The 25,448-nt window shown below is 39.7% G+C and overlaps 1 protein-coding gene across 1 annotated transcript; it reads right to left on the reverse strand.

The window, feature by feature from the left end:
• Positions 1 to 980: 980 nt before the first annotated feature.
• On the reverse strand, positions 981 to 24,479 carry LOC111581008 (1-phosphatidylinositol 4,5-bisphosphate phosphodiesterase delta-3-A-like). Its single transcript, XM_023288977.3, has 16 exons — positions 24,288 to 24,479; positions 20,247 to 20,302; positions 20,043 to 20,154; positions 13,054 to 13,282; positions 12,470 to 12,599; positions 12,078 to 12,303; positions 11,300 to 11,501; positions 9,903 to 10,047; positions 8,344 to 8,496; positions 7,435 to 7,578; positions 7,075 to 7,228; positions 6,710 to 6,826; positions 6,347 to 6,525; positions 5,145 to 5,280; positions 4,250 to 4,399; positions 981 to 4,122 (listed from the first exon to the last, which is right to left on the reverse strand). The coding sequence occupies exons 1-16, from the start codon at positions 24,376 to 24,378 to the stop codon at positions 3,962 to 3,964; spliced, it is 2,385 nt and encodes a 794-aa protein (XP_023144745.2). The 5' UTR covers positions 24,379 to 24,479; the 3' UTR covers positions 981 to 3,961.
• Between the last annotated feature and the right edge of the window lie 969 nt (positions 24,480 to 25,448).

The following is a 25,448-nucleotide window of genomic DNA, read 5'->3' on the forward strand; positions in this document are numbered from 1 at the left end:
GTATTTTCTTTTTCTCAAACCCTTTATAGGTTTGTATGAAATGTGCAGTACAGTTAAGGTTATCTTTGTCATTATTGACTAAATAGATTTTGGCACAGGGCTACCTTTATGATGGTTAGGATCTGGCAGTATTCTGCTGCAGTTGGTGCAAATCAAGTTGGTTTATTTTTTGTTTGTTTGTTTTTAAAGTACTGGGAAATGTGAAAAAAAAATGTTTACAATGCTGTAGTGATTTGAAAAAAATTATAATTTTTGGTTGAGGGCATCCATTTTGTTGACACTGGTGTTGAAATTTTTGGAAACAAAATTGTGCCAGGGTCATTGTTCATAAAATGCTCAAAATCTATATTTTTGGTAACCATGAAGACTATATTACTATTAGGAGACACGTTTGGAGGGATCGTCACAATTTCAGAACGTGCAGGTGTAAAGACAGCAGCTGAGTTCTGCTGGCTGAAAATGTTGTGGAACATTAGGTCTTTTGAATTCCGAGCTGATCCTGTTTGTGAGCTGATGTTCAGATGCTGTTTGTAACACACCATCAGATGTGGGTTGTTCTGAACTCGCATCACAACTGTTCACAAAATTATCTTCACAGCAGAAGAGGAAATATGAACTAAAGAGGGGAGAGTAAGCTGATGACTCATATCATTTATTTTTTCACTGTAAAAACATGTCAGATGAGGACACCCCTGTAGCTCAACAGGTTGAACAGGTGACAGATAAACAGGTACTATAGTCCCCAACGTAGAGGTCAGTGTTTTTTGTCCGACCCATGGCCATTTACTGCATGTCTTTCCCTCACTCTTCTCCCCTTTTTTCCTGTCTCTCTCTCCACTGTGCATTATAATACTGTAAAGGCAAAAAGACCAAAAAAATCATAAAAAAAAAAAACAAACAAAAAAAACCTATCAGACGGATGCATCAGTTGACAGTGCGACTCAAATACCACATGACAGGTTCTTCAATTTGTTTAGCTATTTTTAGAATATTTTATTGAATTGCATATATGCTTTATAATAAATACCATGAGGTTGGTTATCGTACAGCTTGTGTTCACAAAAGCAAACAGTCCAATTGTTTAGATGCAATAAATAAACAAGAACAATGTCAATGCTTTGAATAAAAGTTTTTGTACTATTGCTACTGTTCAAAAAACACAAACTTTGGTCTTTTTTTTTTAAAAAATGACATACTATGTAGTTATACTTACAGTTTACACGGTTCTGAGTACAATTATGAGTGTAAGTAAGTGCAATATTGTCAAGATTCATATCTGACAGCAGTTGAAGACTAATGCTGAAAGTGTTTTCAGTACCCAGCACTGACAGAATGCCTCTAAAACTCTCCATGATATTATTCTAATATATTCACATAGAAACATACCTAGTCATTTTTGTCACAGGTAAATCAAAAAAAAATATGAATGTTCCAAAACTAACTTCTGCAAAACACTTACAAAAGCACTGTATAAAACTTTCTTTAACACAACACATGACAGTAAATGATTTTGTCTAAAACAGAAATAAATCTTCTGATCTGTTGAACCATTGACAGAAACAAAGTCTTTACTCCACAGTTGCCAAGATTATCAATCAAACTGGCACAGAACATATTTGAACACAAAGTAAACAATGAGAAAGAGATTATAAAAAATTCTAATAATTACTACTAGGAGAGGCATAACACAGAATATCATCCAACAAGGCAGCGGATCTATCTAGTGCACACTATCTTGCTATTGCATAATTGAGCATATTCTATTTCTAATATAAAAGCTGAGGTGACTACTTCATCATATAGTTTGGTTTCAGTCATTCACTGACAAAAAGAAAGAACAGATACTGAATATAATCAAAATCATCCACTAGACTGCAAATTAAAAAGTACTGGGACGGGATTTGATGATAGATGTTATCATTTCTCCAACTGGTTTTGAAGGCTTCCTGTGCATGAGACCACTCTACAAAGACTTTTAAAGCTATACATGCTTATGTTTACTGAGGGCTGCAGAGGGTCGGAGGTAAACCAGTTGAGACTGGGCGAGATCTGAGTGCTGTACTACCAAACAAGATTAGTGGGTTAGTACAAATCGCATAAATATGTTTTTATGTTTAGTCCTGATTTGCTGCTCAGTCCATTTACACTGCTGGTACTGCAGTTATTAGAACACAGATTAAAATGGATTATATTATTGGTATTTATTACAGAGAATCAATAAATAATTTCACTTTGATTTGGGCAAAAATGAGTGGTATTCTGTATTATGGGATACATCTAATTTGAAAAACCTGTATAATGTCAAATCTAAATGCGCTCCAAATACAATATCATGTTTAAATATATGAAGTTTAAAGTTTAACAACTCTAAAATAATTGGTAAAATAATTATATTAACACACGTTTAACAGCTTTCTCCCAGCATACCTGTCTTGCATCATTTGCAGTAGCAGTGCTTTTAACTGTCATAAATTATTAGATTCTTGTAGTTCTCCATTAAAACAACCTACTGACTGAAGCAGCGGTACATGATTGGTTTATTTATAATAGAACAAGAGTCACATGACGTGTTAAACGCCTCCTTTCATGCGAGCACACAGAGTTAGAAGCAGAAAGTTTGAGTTAACAAATAAAGTTGATAACCCCCTTCGTTATACCTGTTACCTCTAACTGGGGCTTTAGTTTTTGTGGAGCCCACTCATACGGAGAAAGCCCAGCTCTGTCAAACTTGCGTTGTGATACAGCCCTCTGGACTTGCACCTCTATGGGCATTTTAGAGTCAAGCAATTCACTTATCTGAACAAACTCCCCTCTAAAAGGCCACAGGTTCAAAGCCCGACTCTTCTTGCTGTGAGGCAACGATGCTTACATTTAGCTCAAGCTAATATAAGGTATTAGCAAAACAAGTTGGACAAATCAACTGAGTGTCTTCCACAGTTGTGTTTTTAGTATAAAATTTCTTGCTTCCTCAACGAGCTGAGTCAGATGGATCTGTCCTGATAGTCTTACATAGCTTGTTTTGTCTGGACAAAACACCAGCAATAAACCTACACATTACTACCAGGGCACTGATACCCACTTTGTTTGGGTAAGGCCCTGTACAGACAACATTAATGCAGCATTGTCAGCTAATAACAGTTGATTGTAGCCTAATCAGTCTCTGATTTAAGTGCACACTCCTGGATCATTATAAAGTGACAAACTTAATTCTGCTGTTTACCTTGAAGGTATCATAATGGAACATTAAATGATTGTCACCTTGATAACCCACACGAGTTGAGATTTCTAAAGCCAAATCTTATCATTAGATGAATCTAAGAATGTGGTTTTGCACAGAATAATAACTGTGAATTTTACCCCAAATCTTTCACAGCAGAGACACATTAGAACAGATCACTTCACAACCTTTCAAAGAATACTGAGGTCAAATACACGTTAAAATAGTTACATACCATTAAAAAGTCCCTCCTGCAAAAGGCCTCAGACTTAGCTGGGAGTTTTGCTCTCAGAGTCAACACTCTATTGAATTAAGTATTAAAATCACTACTCTAGCTTCAAGTATTCACAAATCTGCGACTGATAGTTTTGGACGGAATGAGGCTTGGAGTGCACTTAAATCCACATACCAGAACCTTAACTAAGATCTAGTTTGTTGCTCTGGTCTCCGTTTACGCATCCGATCAGTGACAAAAGTCACTGGCATGCATTGCATAACATAATTAGCTGTAAGCACTGCAAAACTGTGTTTTCTTTTGTCTTCACAAATTTGGAATACTGGTCAGTTTAACTGTTTGCATCAGCAAAATTAATCTGTTTCATAAAATATAAACAGGTTGAAGATATTGCTACAACTGCAGGGGAAGGTTGGAGCCACCGACTTTTAAAATTTATGGCCCAGAATTTATATTTGGTCACATGCAGATATGTCACATACATCTCAGTGGGATGCATGCTGTTGGAATTAGGGCCTCTTAGTTGTAGACTTAGTTGGTGATGTAGCTGGTGTTTTAGCTGATGATTTGGAAGGACTGCGCTGACAGGGGGTGACCTTCACATGCACAAACAGGGAGGCGGGGGAAAGACTTGAACCATCCAACTTGAGCAGTCGGACATGGCGATAACCTGCAAAGGTAAAAGGTAGAAGGTCAGGAGAGCAAACAGCTATTCTCATAGTGTCAGTGAGACTTAACAGGACTTTGGTAAAGAAACAAACATATAAAACCCACCAAACCCCCCCACACACACACACCTGTGCGGAGACTGGTGAAAGGCAAGGTGTACTGGCCCAGGAAGTCATTGCTTGAGGTGTAGTCATGATCCTCCACCATAAAGCGGACCAGAGCCAAGTCAGGGACATGGATGGTAAAGTTAAAGGTGCAGTCCCAACGCGGGTTAAAGCCTGAGAAGAAAAAACTAAATATTTCAAACAGTGCTGCTTTCACTTCTATCTTGTACTACATTTCTTTGTAATGTACAAGACTTAAAATAATGTTGACCTTCAACCAAATTTAGAGCATCTTGTAGAGGCAAAATATATCACTACACACTACAATTTGCCAATGTTCCTTAAATGCCACACATCCAGGCTACGGTAGAGGCTCGTCTGGTGGCTGTGCTCAAGGAAGTCTCTAGGCTCCCCTAAGTTACATCAGTGAAGCTGCTCAGACAGTTGTGTGACCAAACCTTACTATGAAAGAATAATATAAGGAGATTCACAGTCATATTTACCCAATTTAATACAAAATAATTTTTATCGATGATGGGTTATTTCCTATTGTGCAGTCATACCTATCATGTTCCAAACGTGGTCATTTCAACTTTTATGTTAACCTGGATGCTGTTTAGCACTATTGAATATATAAAAGTATTAATATTTTTGTCACAAAATTGAAATTTAAATGTTTCTGTAGGCATATTTTAGTTTGCCTTTCTACTACCACTTGGAATTGTGGAAGCTGATCAACCATTTATCTATTCATTTTAGTCTACTTTAATTATGAATACATTGCTTTTGGATAACTAGACTTCTCTACTCTCTTGCTAGTTTTCGTGTACTGTCAGTCACAACATACAGATTTCAGGTATTACAGTTGATTCAGTACGTGCACACTTTTTTGGTATATTGCAGTGGGATAGGTAAATACCATTGTTGTCAACATGATGAGTTTTCTTCTTATCGTTGTCAATCGGAACACCATGTATTTCCACCCAGACTTGAGGGTCCACAATGGAGCTGGGCTTGTCACATTCTGGTTTAGGCAGCTGCTGAGCTGAAATAACCTGGAATAACAATATAACAATACAGTACAGCAAGTAAGTGAAACTGTGAAACAGGCTTTTGTCATATTTTCATGGTGTATATGTATAAAACCCAGGTGTATTCTCATGTAAAACCTATGTGAAATCCATTTGATTTCACATGAAATCCATGGAATTTCATATGTAAACAATGTGTGTTCCATGTAAAACCCATAGGACTACCTGTGAAGAAAAAAGATTATCTACTTTATTATCCTTACACCAAATGTAACCAAATACAGGCTTCTGTGTTAGGACCCATATTATTAACTCTATACATGCTCCCCTTAAGCAACATTATTTGGAAACCCTGCGTACATTTCCATTGTTATGCAGATGACACCCAGTTATATTTATGTATAAAGCCAAATGAAACCAATCAGTTAGTCAAAAAAAGCATATCTTAAGCAAGTCTCTTCCCCACAGTTTATGTCTTGTTCTCTCTGCAGGTATCTCAATCTGGAGCTATTCTCAGAAACTTTGTGAAGTGATCTGTTCCCTTATGTAATGTTTATCTGTTCTCCAACTGCAATCCTGCTTCCTCCACCCCAACCCCTTCCCTACCCGCTCATCCCCATTCTCACCCCAACCCGTTGAGGCTAATGGCCGCCTTCCCTGAGCCAGGCTCATTTTTGTTTATTTTTGTCGTTCCTGATGAAGGGGAGAGTTTTTGATTCTTTCCCACCGCTACACACTGCTTGCTCAAAGGGAATCCAAAAGGACTTTTGGATTGTTTGGTTGTGTTTAAAATTTGTAAAGTTCACAATACTTTACTATGTGCTATGACATGACATATGTTGTGAATTAGCGCAGTATAAATGAAACTGAAATGAATTGAAAATATTGCGATATTTACAATTTGCATGATTTTTCTGAAAGGGAAATTTATCTCACAACACAATTTGGGGTCCAGATTTCTTCCATTGGTCATGTTTGGATTCAAGAGCAACAATTATCTTTAAGATGCAAACTGACAGTGGAAAGATAGTGCCATTCCACCTATTTTAACAATGACACCTGATTTGAGTAAGGTTTAACACCATCTTACCCGAACAGTGAGCAGGACTGGTTTGTGGGCAGGACCTCCTCCAACATTCTCTGGGTTGAAGGTGGTGGCAGGCTGGTACATGAAGGCAGGTTTCAGGACATATCCACACTGTCCATTTTGTAGGAACCTACCTTGGTTTAGGTCCATCTGCTCCCCAGGTGTTTGGAAGTTCAGAGCAACTGGAGAAATACAACACAGCAGCTTTAGCAGCTAGCCTAGTCCTTTATGGAGGGTGTGTGTGGGAAGTCATAGTTAGAAACAAACATAAGAACTAAGAAGGACTTGTGTCTAAGTGAGAATTCTTTATTTATTATTTTATTTATGTCTCTGGTGAATAGAAGAACTTAGACAACAAGCTCTGACCAATCTGACAGCCTCCATTCCACATCTCCTGAGGGTTGTAGTTGGAGGATTGGAGGCGCTGGCCTGAGGGGTAGATCCTGCTGAGCTGGTGACTGTTGTGACGTACAAAATACATCCCTGGAGAAGCAGAACAAAGGAGATTCAATTAGTCCAGCTAGTCTGACTGCAAGCTGCAGAAAGGCTTATTTTACTTTGTCTTTATGCCTTTTGTAGAATCAATACAAGGTAACAGGTAACTGCCTGTCTTTACCTAAATCTTAGTTATAATCTTGGATGAATGCATATTTTTCTTTCCCTTGCAGCCAGCATGACTTTTTTTTAACTTTTACTTTTAAAGAGGAAGTTTAGACACACACACATCATACCTGAGTCTTTAACATGCCTGAGTGCTTCACTTTCAGAGAAAGATGACATGTCGGTGGCTGGACTTTTGGCAGCTTGTTCGAAGTCTTTAAAGGGAACACTGCGAGTGTACACCACCAGGTCTGACAGCTCGGGACTCAGCTTAGACACAGCCGGCTAAGATCACATGCATAGAAATCCATCAATATTGAACAGTCCAATTGCTAAATAAATGGTAACAGCCAGTTTATCCTCTGTTCTATACTGTTACCACTATTTTAAATATGTAGTGGTTCTACAAGTGAAAATCTAATCAAATTCCCTCCAAGAAACTGGTTGGAGTCACTGCTTCTGGGGTAAAGGTGAACTTGTGATGTACTAACCTTCTTGTCTTCTTTCTTCTTCTGACTTTTGCTTTTGCCTCGACTAGCCTCCTCATCTGAGGAGCTGAGGTCTGAAGAGCTAGATGAGCCCTCCTTTTCCATCCTCTCCTTCTTTCCCTTCACCAGGATTTTACCCTTAAGAGCCTACACGCACAATCAACATATTATAGAAAGAATACCCACAATTTGAAAATACTAAAAACAGTTAAAAAAAATAAATAAATAAAAAATTCTCTCATGGAGGTGATACCATTAGAGATTTTATATACTACTAGGTTTCAGCCGTAGTGGCCTAGTTGTAAAGGATCTGAATACTCCTACTACTGTCTACTACTATTGCTTTTTCTATCACTGCTAATAACACAACACAGTAACGGTTAGATACAAAGATGAATGAAACAGAGCAAATCTCAAAAGCAAATCATGTAAAATCCTTTGAACGTAACTACAAGCACAAACAGGATGGTAGCCGCAAGGAAATGTCACATACGGTGAAGGTGCCTCCAGGGAGTGTGATTACTAGGGCAAAGATCACATGTATATGCACTAACCCGAACACAGAGTTATGATTGTGTGCAGTTGCATAGGAAGCGGGCCGCAGAGAAGCAAATTGCTGCTGATCTCCATGTCTGACAGTCTGCTCTCTGCTACACGCGAAAGCTATTTTTAACCATATCTACATTCCACTGGTAAGTGGCAAACACACTACAGATATCTTTCTGGACAAATCATTTAAACGTCTAAGGATAAGATTTTAAAATTTTCCTTTTGCAGCAGTGACGTGTGACAAAAACTGAATCAAGTCCCTCACACAAGTACAAATTACATCCAACTTAAAAACCTTTATTAGTCTTAACAAATATAGTAATTCTGAAGGCTGAATTTGCTTCCAGGTATGGGACTACTTACTTCTGGAGAAGGCAAGCAGCGGTTATCCAGACCACTGAGGGGCTTGATGAGCAGCTTGTTCCCCAGGATGGATTTCAGGTGTCGAGCCATTACTGTCTGCTGCTCCACAGAGCAGTGGTTCTCCAGAGACAAGATCAGAGGGTAGGGAGACGCCTGGGAGAGAGGGACAATGGTACAAAGTCAGAAAGAAAAGAATGTTCTCTATGGGTCAGAGAAGGAGAAGGAAATTATCATTCATCATGTTAGAAAAATTGTTAGTGTATGCAGTGTCAAGGTATACCATGGTTTACAGCAACATATGTCAATGTGCATACATAATAACTGACATGTACTTATTCAGCACTTCACAAGGAACACCTGTACACCTGCTTAGTCCTTCAATGATCTAATCACATGGCTGTAGTGCAATGCATAAAATCCTGCAGATACAGATCAAAATGTCTAAAAACTGCTGACTTACTGGGTTTTCACAACAACCATCTCTAGATTTTACACATAATAGTACAAAATACAAAAACACATTAACAATTCAGGCTCTCCAAACTACAGACAGATGGGTTTGAATTTGGCATCAACAAGACAAATGCATGGACCCCAACTGTCTTGTGTTAATAGCCCAGACTTCTCGTAGTGACTTGATGGTTTGGGGAACATTTACATCAGGTGGAGAGAGTGAACAGCTTCAGATACCTGCCTGTTAACATCACGCAGGACCTGACGTGGTCCTGTCACATCAACACCCTGGTGAAGAAAGCTCTACCACCTCAGACGTCTGAGGGACTTTAAGCTCCCTCTCAAGGTGCTCAAGAACTTTTACACCTGCACCATTGAGAGTGTTTTGGCTGGGAGTATCACCACCTGGATGGGCAGCAGCATCCAGCAGAACTTCTGGGCTCTGAGGAGGCTGGTCCGCTCGGCTGAGCGCACCATCAGAACCACCCTCCCCAACCTACAGGGTATTTACAACAAATGATGCTGGTTAAAGGCCAGGAAGACTGCTAGTGAGCCCACCCACCCCAGCCACACACTGTTCTCTCTGCTGCCGTAAGGGCAGCGTTACCGCTACCTGAAGGCAACACAGAGACAATGAGAAGGAGCTTTTTTCCACAGGCTGTCCACCTGCTGAACCTGGAACAATGTTCTCAATAGACAATCAACCTGTAAATCCTGTCCACTATACTGCTTACTGTGGATCATGCTTGTCCTGAGCAATCTTGTCATGTTCCTTGAGCCCCTTCTTAGCAGTGTTTTTAGTGTGGCAGAGTGCACTGTTCTGCTATGGGATGCCCCTGCCATGTGAGGTGTGGTTGAACAGCACCAACGTTTAGGTGGGTGTCAACTTTACATTCACATTAGTGTCAGGTCCCAAGGTTTCCCAGAAGAACATTGCATTGCAATGATATGATCAATGTTAGTTATGTCACCAGTCAGCGCTTTTATTGTTGTGGCTGATCGGTGTCTATCTGCATGAATGTGATCAAGGCAAAATTCAGTATTTTTTTCATTTTAATTTGTATTTGAAGCAACGACATCCTGACTCTGATCCTGACTCTACTCACTTTAAAAGCATATTCATTGATAGTCTCAATGACTTCCACAAAGGGCACTTTGGAGGTGAGAGTATGTCCATGATAGATGACTGGTTCTCCTTTATCTCCATCCCAGCAGTCCAGCTCCACACACCGACAGCCATGATTCAGAGCTCTAAGAGAAAAGTAAGAATTTTTGCAGCAGATAAAATTTCATTAACAAATGTGTAATTTAAGATCATGCAAGTAATCTGTTCTCTTTATTTCTTTCTGTTGGCAGCATGTACAGATTTCTCATAACATCCACATACTATTTTTTAGGGCCTTTCATAGTAGAAGACTAAAAGCTGGGGGCTGGAATCTGCAAATATGAGATTCCAGCCTCACAGCTGCCAAATGTATGATGTGTTTGGCTGGTTCTCATCAGATTACAAAAATGATGAGGACGTATAGCTGACATAAAACTGTCGTTTTGGAAAATGCTAGTTCCAGGCTGTGGAAAAATTTACATGAAAATATAGTACTATATAACTGATCTATCCAACCTTTTCCTGACACTAATGTTGATCTGTGTCAGACAACCCCTCTGCAGCTCATCCTATGTCTACCCTGGACTAGAAGTGTTTTACAAAAGACAGGTTTCAGTGATACAAAGTGGTTGGTTTCACAAATGCATGTTGTATGTATTTGTAAGTAGCAGGACAGAGCTGCTTTCCTAAACTTTTTCCAGTGATGACCCATGCAGAGGACAGGGTAGTCCTAATAGTGCTAGGTCACTCGTAGTGTCCTTCTACTGCAGAGTTTGTCAGCTACATCAGTGATCTCTGCCAGGGAAATGGGTATTGCTCCCCCTGCCTGTATATGTTATAGTAACTCTGACCACCAGTGCTGTTGTTGCAACATGGACCTGTTCTGTGGTTACACACAGGATGTATAGTGTCTGCATGTGTGCTGAGGTTGAATAAAACAGTTTACAGTTGGTTGAAAGATTTGATGATTTCTGCAGTTTAACATTTAGCTCTCTGACATGTTGACCATCCTAGCCTAGGAAATGCCTCTCCTTCTTGCCCTGTCAAACAATCTTCCATGGCCAATCTGAAGTCAAGAGTAAAACCCTCTCAGCTGCTACTCTGACCTCTTACACCAGTTTTGGTTTCGGCAGCTAAAGAAGCTGCAGCTTTTCTGGCTATCAAATACCTGCTTGCTGCTTCAGGAAACCCTGCACTCCACTGGGTTCTCAGATTTTAAAAACAGTATTTATTGGCTTTTCACAAAAGCAAACTTGTCCAGTAATGTACGGTCTTGTATTGCATTTGTCACAAATGGTGCAAAATGATGATGACGCGACTGAATGAACAAGAGAGCGGTTTTACAAAGTGCTTATGTATCGATATGTAAATGTCCTTTGCACACATTTCCTTTCTTACCGTATGTATGGCTCTGTGCTGCTGTCCCCAGTTAGCTGGTCCTTAGTGAGGTAGGTGTTGTGGGATGAAGAGATGAAGTAGTGCGCCAATGGATGTGTCATGTCTTGATAAACTCTAGCATGTTCCAGATTAAACACACAGTTCTCCTTAGAAAGCATGTACATGGTGAAACCATTGGGGGTCATGAACTGGTTCTTCTGGGCTGCACTGGGCAAAAGGCACAAACAAATGTCAAAGAAAGACAAGAGATATTTTACATACAGCTTTACAGGCACTCTAATGTCGGAATACATGCAAGACAACTGGCTGTCATTTTTGATTTTGCTTTAAAATGTGACAAAAGAGGTGGTTGTAGTAATAGTAACTACAACCCCATTTATCAGGTATGTATAACACAGTCTTGAAACCCACCCCAGGCAGCTTCACAATCATTAGCACTTTGAGGCATTTGAGTTTTGGGCTGTTAATAGGCCATGAGCCAATGTAATTTTGGAGTGAAAATAAATACCTACAAACACTAAGGAAACCTCCTGGAAGAGAGGTTAAATATCATCAAGCACCAAAAAAGAAAAGTCCAGTTGACTTCTGTGGAAGCACTTAGAATTCTATTTAAGTTTATACCAACTACTCAGAAATCAGCTAGTAGTTTGCTAACTTACTTTGTGTCCTGTTTGGTGCCAGGTAGGTATTTTCTACTGGGCTTTTCAGAATTACTATTCTCAACCTTCTGCTAAATCAATACTCATACTTTGTCACTTATTGATACTTAGCACCGTACCCCACTCATTAAGTTCATAGGTGAGTATGAGACTTTGAGCATGGATGAGTGAAGAATCCTCCTCCTGGTCCTTCAAGAAATCCCTCAGGTCCACAGTGGAAAGTACGCAGCCATTTGCAGAGTAGCGGATAAATACAGCATCGAGCTCTGGTCTCCGTAACAATTCCCTGCAGAAAATTTCAATCTCTCCGTGGTCCAGACGACCATCAGCTGACCGGTCACATTTCTATCAGTGAGAAACAGATCATCAATTGTTGTCTAGGAGTAATTATCTCTTTTCAATATGGTCGTAATTGTCAGCCCCAAGTGACAAACAGTTTAACTGAGGTCTACCATTAGTCAAGTTAAGTACAAGTAAAATAAATCACTCAAGGGAGTGTTTGTTCCACTACCTGGAAGAGGCTGCGGGCATATTGGTCACTCAGGTCAATGTTGATCATCTGCAGCAGCTTCTGCACCTCATCGTAGCTCATTTTGTCATCGTGGTTCTGGTCGGCCCGACTCAGGTAAGCATGAATCCAAGTGACACACATATATGGTCAAGGCAGCAACAAGAGTACAAAATGAAATGGTTTGACCAAAATGAAGTGTTGAAGTACAGAACTAATATTTACTCATAATAATCCCAACATAATAGACTCCAGTCCTTTGAAAAAAATCTTCAATATAAAAAGGTAAAGATAGTACATATGTTTTCAGTGGTTGCCTGTGTAGATTCTCAGTCTTTCAGGTCTTGGTAATCCTAAATGCTTCAGTAGAAAGCAACTGGACTGTGTTTTGGTTCATGAAGATGTTTCATCTCTCAATCAAGAGACTTTCTGAATTTGCAAAAGAAGTCTTGTCAGAACTGAGCCCAGTTGCCCTCAACTTAAGGACATAGGATTTTTCATTGGTGGCTTGTTACATTATTGCCCCTTGGGTTTGAGTCTTTCATGAAAGAACAATCTTTGACTTACACACAATGGTTTAAGGATATTGATCAAGTTTCTCCTTCTGTGTCATGTTCTGCAACCTCTCCTGCAGTGTTCGGATGCCGCGAGCCCAGTGCTGAGCTTCCTCTTGGCTCTGGCAGAGGAGATCCAGGCTCTTGCGGGGCCCTTTGAAGACCACTGTTAAACACCGGGCCTCAGGTACTGAGCCAACTATCTGCCGCAATGTCTCTGACTGGCAACCTTCTCGGACACACTCCACCTCCAAGATGGAGACTAAGGATGGAGGATAAAGAGGAACAAGGGACAAGTGAATAAAGAACAAGTACTGCCTGCTTAATTTTCCATCCTTAGAAGGTGATGTTGACTGCAAGAGCAGCGTTGCACTGCTGTTTTATTTCAAGTGTACTGCTGCCAATTGAAACCTAGCACTCAGTAACAGCTGTTCAGTGGTACTGTTTAGTTTAATGTTTAGCGTTAACCTATATTGTATTACCACAATGGGGATATCAGACATCTTGCAAAGACACTAAGATATTGAAACACACATTTTGTTATTCAAATTTACAGTCTACTCAGTTTCCATCTCTAACAGTACTTCAACTATACTAGTAGCACTAAAAAAGCTCACAACAACTCACTCTCTGCCTCTGTGAAGTGTTTATTTAAGGTGGTGTCATTTTGAGTCACTAAAACACACTCATGAGCTATCAAATTCACAGATTTGTATTAACAAACTGGCACACACGCGCACACACACACACACACACACACACACACACACACACACACACACACACACACACATACACACACACATCTAAGCTGCATACAAGGAAAATACAAATATATATATATATATATATATATATATATATATATATATATATATATATATATATATATATATATATATATATATATATATATATATATATATATATATTGCCTGTATTCATTATTTACATTACATCTGAATAAATACATCTGAATAATTTTGCCCTTTAATACTAGAGGCTTTCCATGTTTTCTGGATTTCTTTAGAGCACAAATATTTGTCACAGTCCCACTGTTTCAGCTACTACCATTTTTACTTGAAAGTACCACATTTACTGGTAAATTTGAATTTATGTTTGGAGTTCGTGAAATATCAACCTTCCTTTCTCCTGCTGTGTGTCAACAGGAAAACACGGTTTACAGGTTATGTGTCTTGGCCAAAGAGATGTTTGCTTTTCATGTAGTCTGGAAAACTCTGAATATGGACGCCAGCTTGTACCGGAGCTCTGCAGAATGTTGAGAGTGTATGGCGACAGTGTCAACTGTACAAACACATACAAAAATGAAGCTGTTTTATCTAGTGTCTTCCTTCAAAACAGAGCTGTTTGTTCATCCAACATGAACTGACGCTTATTTCCCAATTAATGTGACCATATGTACACTTTATCAACGACACCACACTGCCATATATGAATGAAACAAATTAAACATTGTCACTGGCCAAACACCAGCTTGTGTTTGTTCATCTATTCTTGCCTGTGGTTTCACTAGCCTCTATACACAGCTTCTTTCAGGTGTCCTGTGAGATCACGGCCTGACAGAGTTCTGTGCACACTGTGAGTCAACCTTCCAGGAGTCAACCTTAAGAGTGGGGAATTATTCTCAAAAATATATCAGATCCTTTACCTACAGAAAAGTGATAGTATAAAAATGTAAATGAGATGTTTAGAGGAGAACTGGAACTGCTAAAAGACATCTGAAACATGACAGGGTACCTCAAAGAGACACTGATTTATTATGAAGTATCACAAGCCCTTGACAATTCAATGAACAAACTAACTGAATCACGTTTTTTCCACCCGTCCATCCATTAATCTATGAACTGCTTAATCCTTGCTAGGATTACAGGGGGCTGGAGTCTATCCCAGCTGACTTAGGGTGAAGACAGGGGACACCCTGGACCGATCACCGGTCGATCACAGGGCTACACAGAGAGACAAACAAACACACTAACATTTGAATCATGATTTTCAAGCAAAATTTTAATCTGTAAAGAAAAGGTAGCATTATCTGTGCAATAATTGCAGATGAGCATAACAGTGTAATGGAAGCTCAACATGTCCCTCTGAAATGTCGCAAAGCAGAACAAACGATAAGAAATCTCTGCTTTATTGAAAAGAGTTTAAAATTATACTCAAGCACAGCACTTGAGTGAATGCACGTATTGACTCTCCAACTCTACAAATTTCTTATATAAATACTTAGGAGTACATGTCAAAAAATAGCAGTTCAGGCCTCATGTATTCAAAGTTTAAAGTGTTCACTCTTATTCTTCCCGTCCTCTCCCAGTGCTTTGACAGGCTATTCACTCTTGTGCCACATAAAACAAATTTAGCTACACTTTGCTACACATTCAGTAAATTTAATAGTACAAGAAGCCCTTGACCAGAACTTGAGCAGATTATTACATGCAGGTATTTTATTGTTAGGTGATTCATTCAGCACTGCTTTGAAAACACACTTGGCTGTGCTATGGATCTTTCAAGCTCACTTTTAACATTTTTGTTTGATTTTCTTAAAGTCTCTATAAACAGGGTTAAAAGGCACTTAAATAGAACATGAAAATAAGCCAAAATACAGAGGTGTCTGCAAGAAAAGATGCATGACAATGCAAATGATTTGTGATGATATTTTTTGTTATGCTACCAAGTGTAGTAACTACTGTATCAAAATAACTTGTTTGTTACACTGGTATAAATAATCATCTTAAATTAACCTTGTGAACCCCCAGCATTTTCTGGGTATTTTTTCTTGCACTTGTCACATTTGTACTCACAGTGGGCACATTTTTCACTGCAATGTAAAACCCTGTCCATTATGGAAACAGTACGACCATGAAGAAGGAGAGAGAACTCAGACATGTCGTCTGTTAGAATGACATTCGCTGCACAAAATACATGCAGCATGGTGAAATATCTTTCTAGAGTATATATGGAGCATAATGGGAAAATAATGTGGAGTTATGAGTAGAGATCTTACTTTAGGGGCACAGGTCAGATAGTTTAGGAACCACTGTGCTAGACCACCCAGTCAGGTTACAGCAAACCCACTTTGCTAGTGGAATAAATTACTGGGTGCAGATGACAGGCTTCCACATTCTTGTATGGGCACATCAAGTCCAGTTTACAACTACCTACTTGTTCTAGGAGCCAGCGGTGATCAGCATGGGACGTACAGCCTTCAACCAAAAATGCAAAATTCACTTTAGCTCACAAATGTGTGTCTGGCTGAGAAGAAATCAGATTCTCATGTACATGTTAGAAGTCACTAATAAAGAGGGGACGCTTAGCTGTAATGATTTACAGTATCATTAAGGTAAGAGATGCAAGACACACTCCCAGTTATTATACAACACACACAAACCTGCACACATAAACAAGCGCCTGCCACATCACAGGCAAATCTTGTCTTCTGGCAATTGAAGGCCTTATACTGTACTTGGGAGGCTAACATTGTGGTTAACTCATATGGTAACTATATAGCAGCAAACTAAAGGCTCCAGGGCCGACTCCCTCCACCTTATAATGTCCTATAATCTCAGTGTTTGAACTAAAGCAGGATTGGTTACCATCTTATGCTGAAAATAGATGAGCTCTATAATCAAGGCATCGTGTGTGACCATCAGATAGTGTAAGAGAGGGAGAGAGCAGCAAGTAGCATTTAAACTGAACAAAAATAGGTGCCATGTTTTATCTTACATGCCCAGTCAGCACTGAGCGCTTCTGAAATGGGAAAAGGAAGGGCTTCTTCTTACAAATTATCATACAGAGATGGTTCTTAACCTCTGGGTGGGGCTCCTTGAAGGATTATTTTAAACACTTTACCCCCTTAACTCCAAGCAATGTCCTCATTTGTCAAATCTCTCAAGTCCTGCACCTCTATGGAAACAACTATGGCTAGAAGTAGAAATAACACTAGAATGTCTTTTTTGTAGTTGGAATATTATGTATTATAAAACAGAAAAAAGTAGAATTTCTTTGTTTATTTTATCGTGTACAACATTTTTCAAGTGTCCATAGGTGTTACCGATACTGAAAAAAAGGTAGCTGTAAATGTTACTGATTTTTTTTACTAGTTACATTTTACAAGCTCTATAATTTCCACATTTTTCCCACCACTCTGCACATGAACTCCTGAAAGATGTTTCACCATGCTGAATGCTTCCTCCAACAACTTACTCACTACTTGCTCCTCTGTATATCATTTTTGAGCTATGCTGCATTTATTTGATCGATCCAGTGCATTTTATTCTGCTCTCAGTCCCTCTAATTTGTTTACATACTTGTCTCATCTTACAGCCTGAATAGTTGCTGAAAGTTTGGCATGTTATTTGCAGCTGAGTCAGGTATGGCTTCTCAGTGGCATTGAAAAAGACAGAATTATTAGTGTGTTTTTTTTAATCATCTGACCACAACTATAGGCTACAGTGTCTTAATCCTTCTGATGCAAATGGGATAACAGTGAACACTTTCAGACAGTCTTTACTCAAAAAATGCTGTAGGCATTGCACTGGAATGTAAACATAAAAAGGGACTCCAGTAGCAAAAATTAGTAAATACCATCTTTATAACTATGAGTCAGTGCCACTGATGTTACTAAACCTGCACTAAAAATCCTCGACTGCAACTCTACCAAATCCGATGCAACGGAATGAAGCACAACTAATGCTACACCCCTTTAACCACAGAAGTACTAGGCCGCCTCTTCATTTGATGTGATTCTAGAGTCAATAGTGAGTCACTAGTCAATGTGATTCTTTTGAACTGTGTTTGGGTCATGACTCAACGTTTATCTGGGTTTAAATGGCAAAGCGCTTGAAGCCTTTGGGATGTTTTGCTTTCTTACTTTCAAATCTTATTTAACATTTTACAAACAAATTTAACAGCTCTTCACTTTCACTAAGAGACTGTTCTAGTCCAAACTAGTAAGGATATTTTGCCAAACAATACATTTTGCCCTCTCGTCTACACACAAACGGTGATTTAGGTCACTAAAACTGACATCTAAATTGCAGATTTTTAAAAGCACCATTTTATGTGTATCCCTGTGGACAAAAAGGAAAGTTTGAGAAGTGATGTCATCCCTCAACTCTGTTGCTTTAAGTAATAAGCATGTGCCTGACACAATGACAGTGGCACATATAGGTTTTCTTACCTTTTTTTAGCACTAGTAGTTACAAGTTCGCCACTTAATTTGGGAATGCAGCACCATTTCACTGGCACTCATAAGCATGTAAATCTCTTGTGCCCAATATTACTGGGTGCACAGCATCTGTAGATATGGTGAAATCTTTTTCTCCAGCATTTGTGTTCTAATATGTATGGATATATTTAGTAAAACAAAGCTAATGTGAACCACAGACTCTATAATAAAAGATGGATGTAGCGACTGTGATGTTACCCATTGGTTTGTTTCACCATCGTCTTTTTAAAAACCAGATGTAACAAGTGAGTAGTGGATCTGACTGAGAACTCATAGACACACTCCCATACTGTAGTGGCCTGTCAATCACAGGATAACCCCACCCTCCATTAACTCCACCATCTTGAGCATCTGTGTTACTCGAAATCAGACCACAATTTACAAAGTGAGCATCATGTTGTATTGAAGGAGGCCTGAAGCAAGAGATAGAGAACATTAATTCATTAGCAAAATGTTTACCGAGGTAAAGATCAAGTGAGAAGTAGCGTCATTTTCTTACAGACTGCTGAACAATCAGACCTCTTTTTGCAACCCCTGGTGGCTGTTAGAAAGAATGCAGGTTTAAGGCACTTCCTTGCTGGTTTCACTTTCCAGACCTAGAAGCTATGTCCATTTGTATATGTACAGTCTATGGTGTGGACATTATTTTTTTTTTTTTTGTTGCAAAAACAGAGGGGAGAATTCCATCTAGAAAAGCACTACCTGCTCACTCTAACACTTCTAACCTTTAATGCTACATTCATCCAAAGAAATATTATATTTCAAAATAAAAGGCTGCACAGTGGCTTGGTGGTTAGCATTTTTGCCTTACAGCTAGAAGATCCCTGGTTCGCATCCCCGCCTTCCCAGGATTTTTCAGCATGAAGTTTTCATGTTGTCACCGTGCAGCGTGGGTTTTCTCCGAGTTCTATGGCTTCCTCCCACAGTCCAAAAACATGCTGAGGTTAATCGGTAACTCTAAATTGTCCCTGGGTACAAATGTGAGTGTGATTGTGTGTCTCTATATGTAGCCCTGTGATAGACTGGAGACGTGTCCAGGGTGTCCAGGGCTCCAGCCCCTTCATGACCCTAATGAGGATTAAGCGGTGTATAGGTAATGGATGGATGGAAAACAAAATTTATTTGCATGTTGTTATGTGATGCCTGATGTAGCTTTGACAAGAACATACATCAGTGTACAGCTGAACACAAGGAGCTGAAAACCTTGCAGATGGCGGGATTTTGTCACTGACCAACCCTCAACTTGATTTCAAATCTTCACATCTGGAGGACAAATGACAATACATGTCATGTAATGCTTTACTTATCAGGGGCAACATTTATTTAAGTACAATCAGCCCCCAAGCTACCAATGAACTTTCTGTCAGGTTTGCTGTATCTGTTTTGTTGCAGCTGTGAACAGCAGAGGCCACAAACTGCTGCTAGTGGTCTGCTATTCATGTTCACCACCAGCCCAGTGATGTATGTCACGGCCACAGGTGCTTTTACTTCATATGTATTACTGTTATTAAGACACACAATTTGTTACGTAAACTCGCTCATCTTAGATGTGTTTGGGTTTTGTTGTCACATTCACATAAAATTAAACCATAACGCTGAAATCAAACTGATATACCTCACAAATACAAAAGATCAGTCAAAATCTTCTCACTCTTCTCACACACTTTTGAAACACACAACATCCTGTCAATTTGTACGTGTCAGAAAAAAAATGCCATTTCTACAATGCATTTGCATCAATAAGTTGATTCTGATGCACTGAAACCCAACAACTTACAGGATTGTTGCTCCTTGGCCCGACTTGATGTTTTGTGTGACTGACACCAGACAGTGACACCATCTTCCAGCAGCTTCAGCGTTCGGCGCTTTTGCCAGCGAGGTGAGCGTACCTTCACACATGAAATATTAATCCATTAGAATTGATTTTATTGTTTTGATCAGCTGCAACTAACAGTTGCTAGTAGTTTTTAATCAGTAATACCTTCACCATGCTTGAGCCCTGCAACATCCGCTTCACATCTTCATCATCCTGTACTCCTAGAAAACAAACAGGTGATTGAACAAAGACAGATACGATGTAATTTAAACTGGATTGGACTAAGAAATGATCGCGGCTGCTAGACAAACATTTGTTATCTTGTGAAAAAGAGTTTCAAGACTTTATGAACTCATTGCAGACAGGCAGGTGACAAACAAAAAGCAACTTTAATAAGACTCAGGGGGCTAGCATGGTAACAAGCAGGGCAACAAGCTTAGGATCCAAGTATAACAAGAAAATCCAAACAGACGTCCAACACGATAACAGTCAAGGAAGACAGACAACCTGACAACTGATGATGGAAGACAATATATACATACAATGGTGGATACATTTTTTGAGAGCAACATTATCAATTTTATCATTGTGTCCAAAATGTCTCCTTCATTGCCCTTCATTATGAAAAGTTCAAAAAGTGTTTGTTGAAAGGTTGTTACAATGCTGTTATGTTTGTTGTAGTGACATATGCTGACACATCAAGTTGGTCAGCCTTGATTTACAAAAGTTTAATCACAATCATGTGTAACAAAAATTATCTACAAACTGCAGTGAAAACAAAGCACAATCACAGGTTGCTTCTTGTAATGGAAAGAAGCCCAATACAATCTAATCAATGCCAGAAGTGCAGTGACCAATAGGATGCGTGATGTCTAAGTTATCTCAGATTTTTTTTATGAGGAGACATTTAAAACAAGACAAGCACTCAGAGAGCGCAGTACTCTGCCAAGGCTGTTCATTCCCCCATATGGCATTGTCAGAAATGCAGCATATTTTTGTAGAAATGCAGCATTTGTTTATAGTTATTTCTGATTACAAATCACGGCAACATAGAATGTGGCCATTTAATATAAATGTACCCACAAACAAAATGACCTTGTACTGAGCTCAGGCGTGTGTTACGCATGTGCACGTTATGTATTGACACCGAATCGCCTGACTTAAATATGTAGCCAGCGGCTGAAATTCATGGGACTCGGAAACACCCTCATAATATAATCAATTGTTCCTTGTATCATTTCTGACGGATAAGTCCCGATAAATCCGCAACGGTCGACTTGTAGTAGGACTGCAATTATGTGATCGTCAGCAGGCAGCTGACGTAGTGTTCACTTGTTGTCATAGTTACAGTGACATTGTGCTATCTCGCATGGAAATCCTTAACAAACCTGTGAATCCAGACTATAAGCTGCATCAATACCACAATCTAATGAGGTGTCAATTCTGACCTTTCCTGAAAATTTCATCCAAATCCGATAATCCGTTTTTGAGTAATGTTGTGCACAGAAAGACTGACAAACGTACGCCGATCGTCATATAACTCCGTGGCATTCCTTGGAGAGTAATGACCTCAAAGGGCTTCGTTATCATATAACCATATGTAATAATGTGTGAATATGTACATGCATATGACGGAGACTAAAAGCTTATATGTGCATGAACTGTCAAGCAGACCATATCTACCATGCAAAGAAAGCAGGACTGCTGAAACAGGAGTCTCACTGTGGCTAGGGAGGGGCTGGGTCACTATGTTCCCGCGCACACACACACACACACACACACACACACACACACACACACACACACGGTCCCCTGTGTACAGTAGTGATCAACTCTAAGTGGGGACAGCAGCAACACTGCACCAGTGAAAGAAACTCAGTGGCGTGAGTGTGAGAGTGTGTGAGGACTGTGAGGTTTGACTTATGCTGCATGAAACCAAAAGGAAAAGCAATAACAGCGACCATAACTGCACGTCTCCACTCTGCTGATATTTACTTTCTGAAGAGAGTAGAGATAAAGGCCAAAACATAAGAAGGATTGTGCTGCAGTAATAGTAACAAAAACAGTGCTGTTACTGTATTTTCAATTTCTGCTGTGTGTTCAACTGGTCCTCAGATCAGTTTGACACATATTAGCCAGTAACTTTCCACCAGAGACAGAATGGTGCTGAAGGTCTTGCCTAGACTAAAAGTAGCAAAACCACCATGAAGCACTACGTGATCAGAAGAAAACAATCTGCTTATCAAGTTGTTTTTTAATAAAAGTGGTGAGTTAGAAAGTGTGTTTTATAATACACAACATTACACCCCTGTGAAATGTCACTTAAATTTCAAATGATTTAAAATCGCATCACCTTACAGCAACTGCATTACCTCTAAGTTGAATGAGTTTCGCTCTAAAGTAAAATTAAAAATAGTTTAGATTTACTATATTAAAAATAAAGGCGCCACAGTAGGAGTTCAATGCAACAAAAGTCAGTCCATTACTGAGAATTACATTTTACTTGTTATTTTTTCATAATGGTAGTGCTCTATGTCTCAGAGTAAAAACTGTGTCAGAGCATGAAGAGGCTTCCTCTGACATTTACAGTCTCAGTGCAGCTGATCATGTTGGTAATGTTTCTGCAGCCACAGCTTCGAAGTATAAACCCGACGAACCACAGTAGCTAAAATTCTAAAATTATTTCATTAGATTGAGTTTGGTTTGGCTGCACTGGCTAATCAGTAATACCGGAACTGGAATGGAGACCAAATTCCAAGCTTTTCACAGCTCTGAAGCACATTTCAGCAGTGCAAGAACAAAGGTTGAACAGCATCTGGTAGCCAAAGTGAAGTTTGTTGTCAAAGATATATAAAGCATAAATGTAAAGACAGTAGCAGCTCAGTGCAGAGAAATGCCCCCCCCCCGACTGCTATTTTAGTAGAGCATTATTACTGATGTGTTAATGTGTCGGCAGCAGTTTACTGTTGGTAAGGTGCAGCTAATTTTAAGTAAATTTTCAATTAATGACTATTTCCATTACAGATTAAACAGGTAAGTACTGCCTTCTTTAATTAATCACTTTGTCAAAAATTAAGGTCAAATGCTGTCACAGTTACCAAGAGCGGAGTGGGACACTTTCATAACTTTCATAGTGTTAGTTTTACCCAATATGATTCCATTTATTAAAATTTAAAGCCCCTTTCAGACATGCCCTCCTTTCCATTAATCTGATGGCATTTGAACGTGTCAGAGTCATGTCTGAATGAGCACCCTGCTCACTTTTCTGTTAAAGTCATGGTAGCAAACTCACTAAGATGAACCTCGCAATGTTTCTGTATCACCTTCAACATGGCAACGCTCTGAACTACAGTTACATTATCAGGCAGACATGTGCAAATGACAGTACTTTGAGTTAGGTGAAGTAATTTGGAGAAAACTTTCTCCATATTTCAGTACGAGAATTGGTCCAAAAACACTGACAGTATCGCAGAGAGCAAAAGACACAGTTTTCATGTATGCTTTACGGTTGGTAAGTAGCTGTTTGGTTATTTAGTTTTGGAAATCATAAATAAAGAAGGCTTTTAGTCATTTGGCCTGTTGGACAAGATGCTATTAATTTGTATTTAACGCATTATTATGTATTGTACATCACCAGATGTTCTGTCCAATATTTCTAAGACAAATATCATGTCACTGTTGTGGGTTTGTCTGAATAAAGCTGTGAGGAAACATTAATGTAAAAGTGACCAATGTCTAAATGACAGAATGTTGTCACTTTAACAGACTGATGAAACAGCAATGTTTCCTATCGTATGGCTTAAGACAGTATGAAAAGCAGCAAATCCCCAGTTTTCACAAGCTGGAACTGTCCATTTTTTTTCGTTAAAATTACTAAAACTGCTGTTCAGTTACTACAGCATCTTCACTGTCAAATCAATAATTTCTGCTCCTATTTCAAATATTGTTTGGCTGACTCGTCTACAGACTACATGCTCCTCTTTTGTTAATCCGTGGCTGGTAAAATGACAGCACCTGTCAGGTAAATGTAGTGCAGTAGAAATACAGAGCAGTATGGCCGGAAGAAAAACAATTTGCAGTACAGTAAATGTAGTTTTTGCAGTTCTACCAGTGTAGGTTAGATATTATAAGCAGAGGAAGAAGCAGGCTGTTCCCTGGTAGGAGTGAGAGATAACGGTCCTCCTTCACTGGGACAATAACACTCACCCAGATTCCTCAGAGGGTCGATGGCCTTAGACTCAGATGTCCCGGCTCCGTTCTTCACCTGCGCGCCTGCTTTCTTCCTGTGGCCCAACATGATGCCTCCCTCCCTCCCTCGCTGCGGCGGCTCCTGTGTGTCTAGCGGCTCGGCTCGCTCCAGCTCCTCATGCTTTTATTTGCAGGAGAAGAGGAGCGGGGCCAAATCTTTCGTGTGCTGACGTCAGACACAGATTTATCAACACGGAGCTGTACGGAGGCGGGGAGGGTTTCAAAATAAAAGTCGTTTGACTGTCACGTCAGGTACCAAAGTAAATAGATCCATAAAGTTATACATAATTCTGATTTATTTGTATTAATCCTGATTGCACCGACGTCTACACGAAAATGACTGAAAATGTTACCTCAGTAAACACCTGTCTCATGAGCTCATGATCTCAGTCACGAGCATGGTTGTTACTCTGCCAAGGAACACTGTGGAGTTATGTGATGATCAGCGTAGGTTTGTCTGTCTGTGCACAACATTGCTCAAAAACGGACTAACAAATTTGGATGAAATGTTCAGGGAAGGGGCTGCACAGTGGAGTAGTGGTTAGCACTTTCGCCTTGCAGCAAGAAGATCCCTGGTTCGCGTCCCGGCTTTCCCGGGATCTTTCTGCATGGAGTTTGCATGTTCTCTCTGTGCATGCGTGGGTTTTCTCCGGGTACTCCGGCTTCCTCCCACAGTCCAAAAATATGCTGAGGTTAATTGATTATTCTAAATTGCCCGTAGGTGTGAATGTGAGAGTGATTGTTTGTCTATATATGTGGCCCTGCGACAGACTGGCGACCTGTCCAGGGTGTCCCCTGCCTTCGCCCGAGTCAGCTGGGATAGGCTCCAGCACCCCCCCCGCGACCCTAATGAGGATTAAGCGTGTATAGATAATGGATGGATGGATGGATGTTCAGGGAAGGTCAGAAATGACACAGGGACCATATCATTAGATTTTGGTAGTGATGCAGCTTATAGTCTGGATCGACAGATTTGTTAAAGATTTCTGTATCATTGCAAGAAAGCAGCATGGTGTCACTGTAACTATGACTACAAGTGAACACTACGTCAGCTGCCTGCTGACCATGACTTGATTGTGATCCTACTACAAATCCACCACTGTAGACTTATCGGGACTT

The sequence above is a fragment of the Amphiprion ocellaris genome, chromosome 18 (genome assembly GCF_022539595.1).
Source record: "Amphiprion ocellaris isolate individual 3 ecotype Okinawa chromosome 18, ASM2253959v1, whole genome shotgun sequence".
NCBI classification, from domain to species: domain Eukaryota; kingdom Metazoa; phylum Chordata; class Actinopteri; family Pomacentridae; genus Amphiprion; species Amphiprion ocellaris.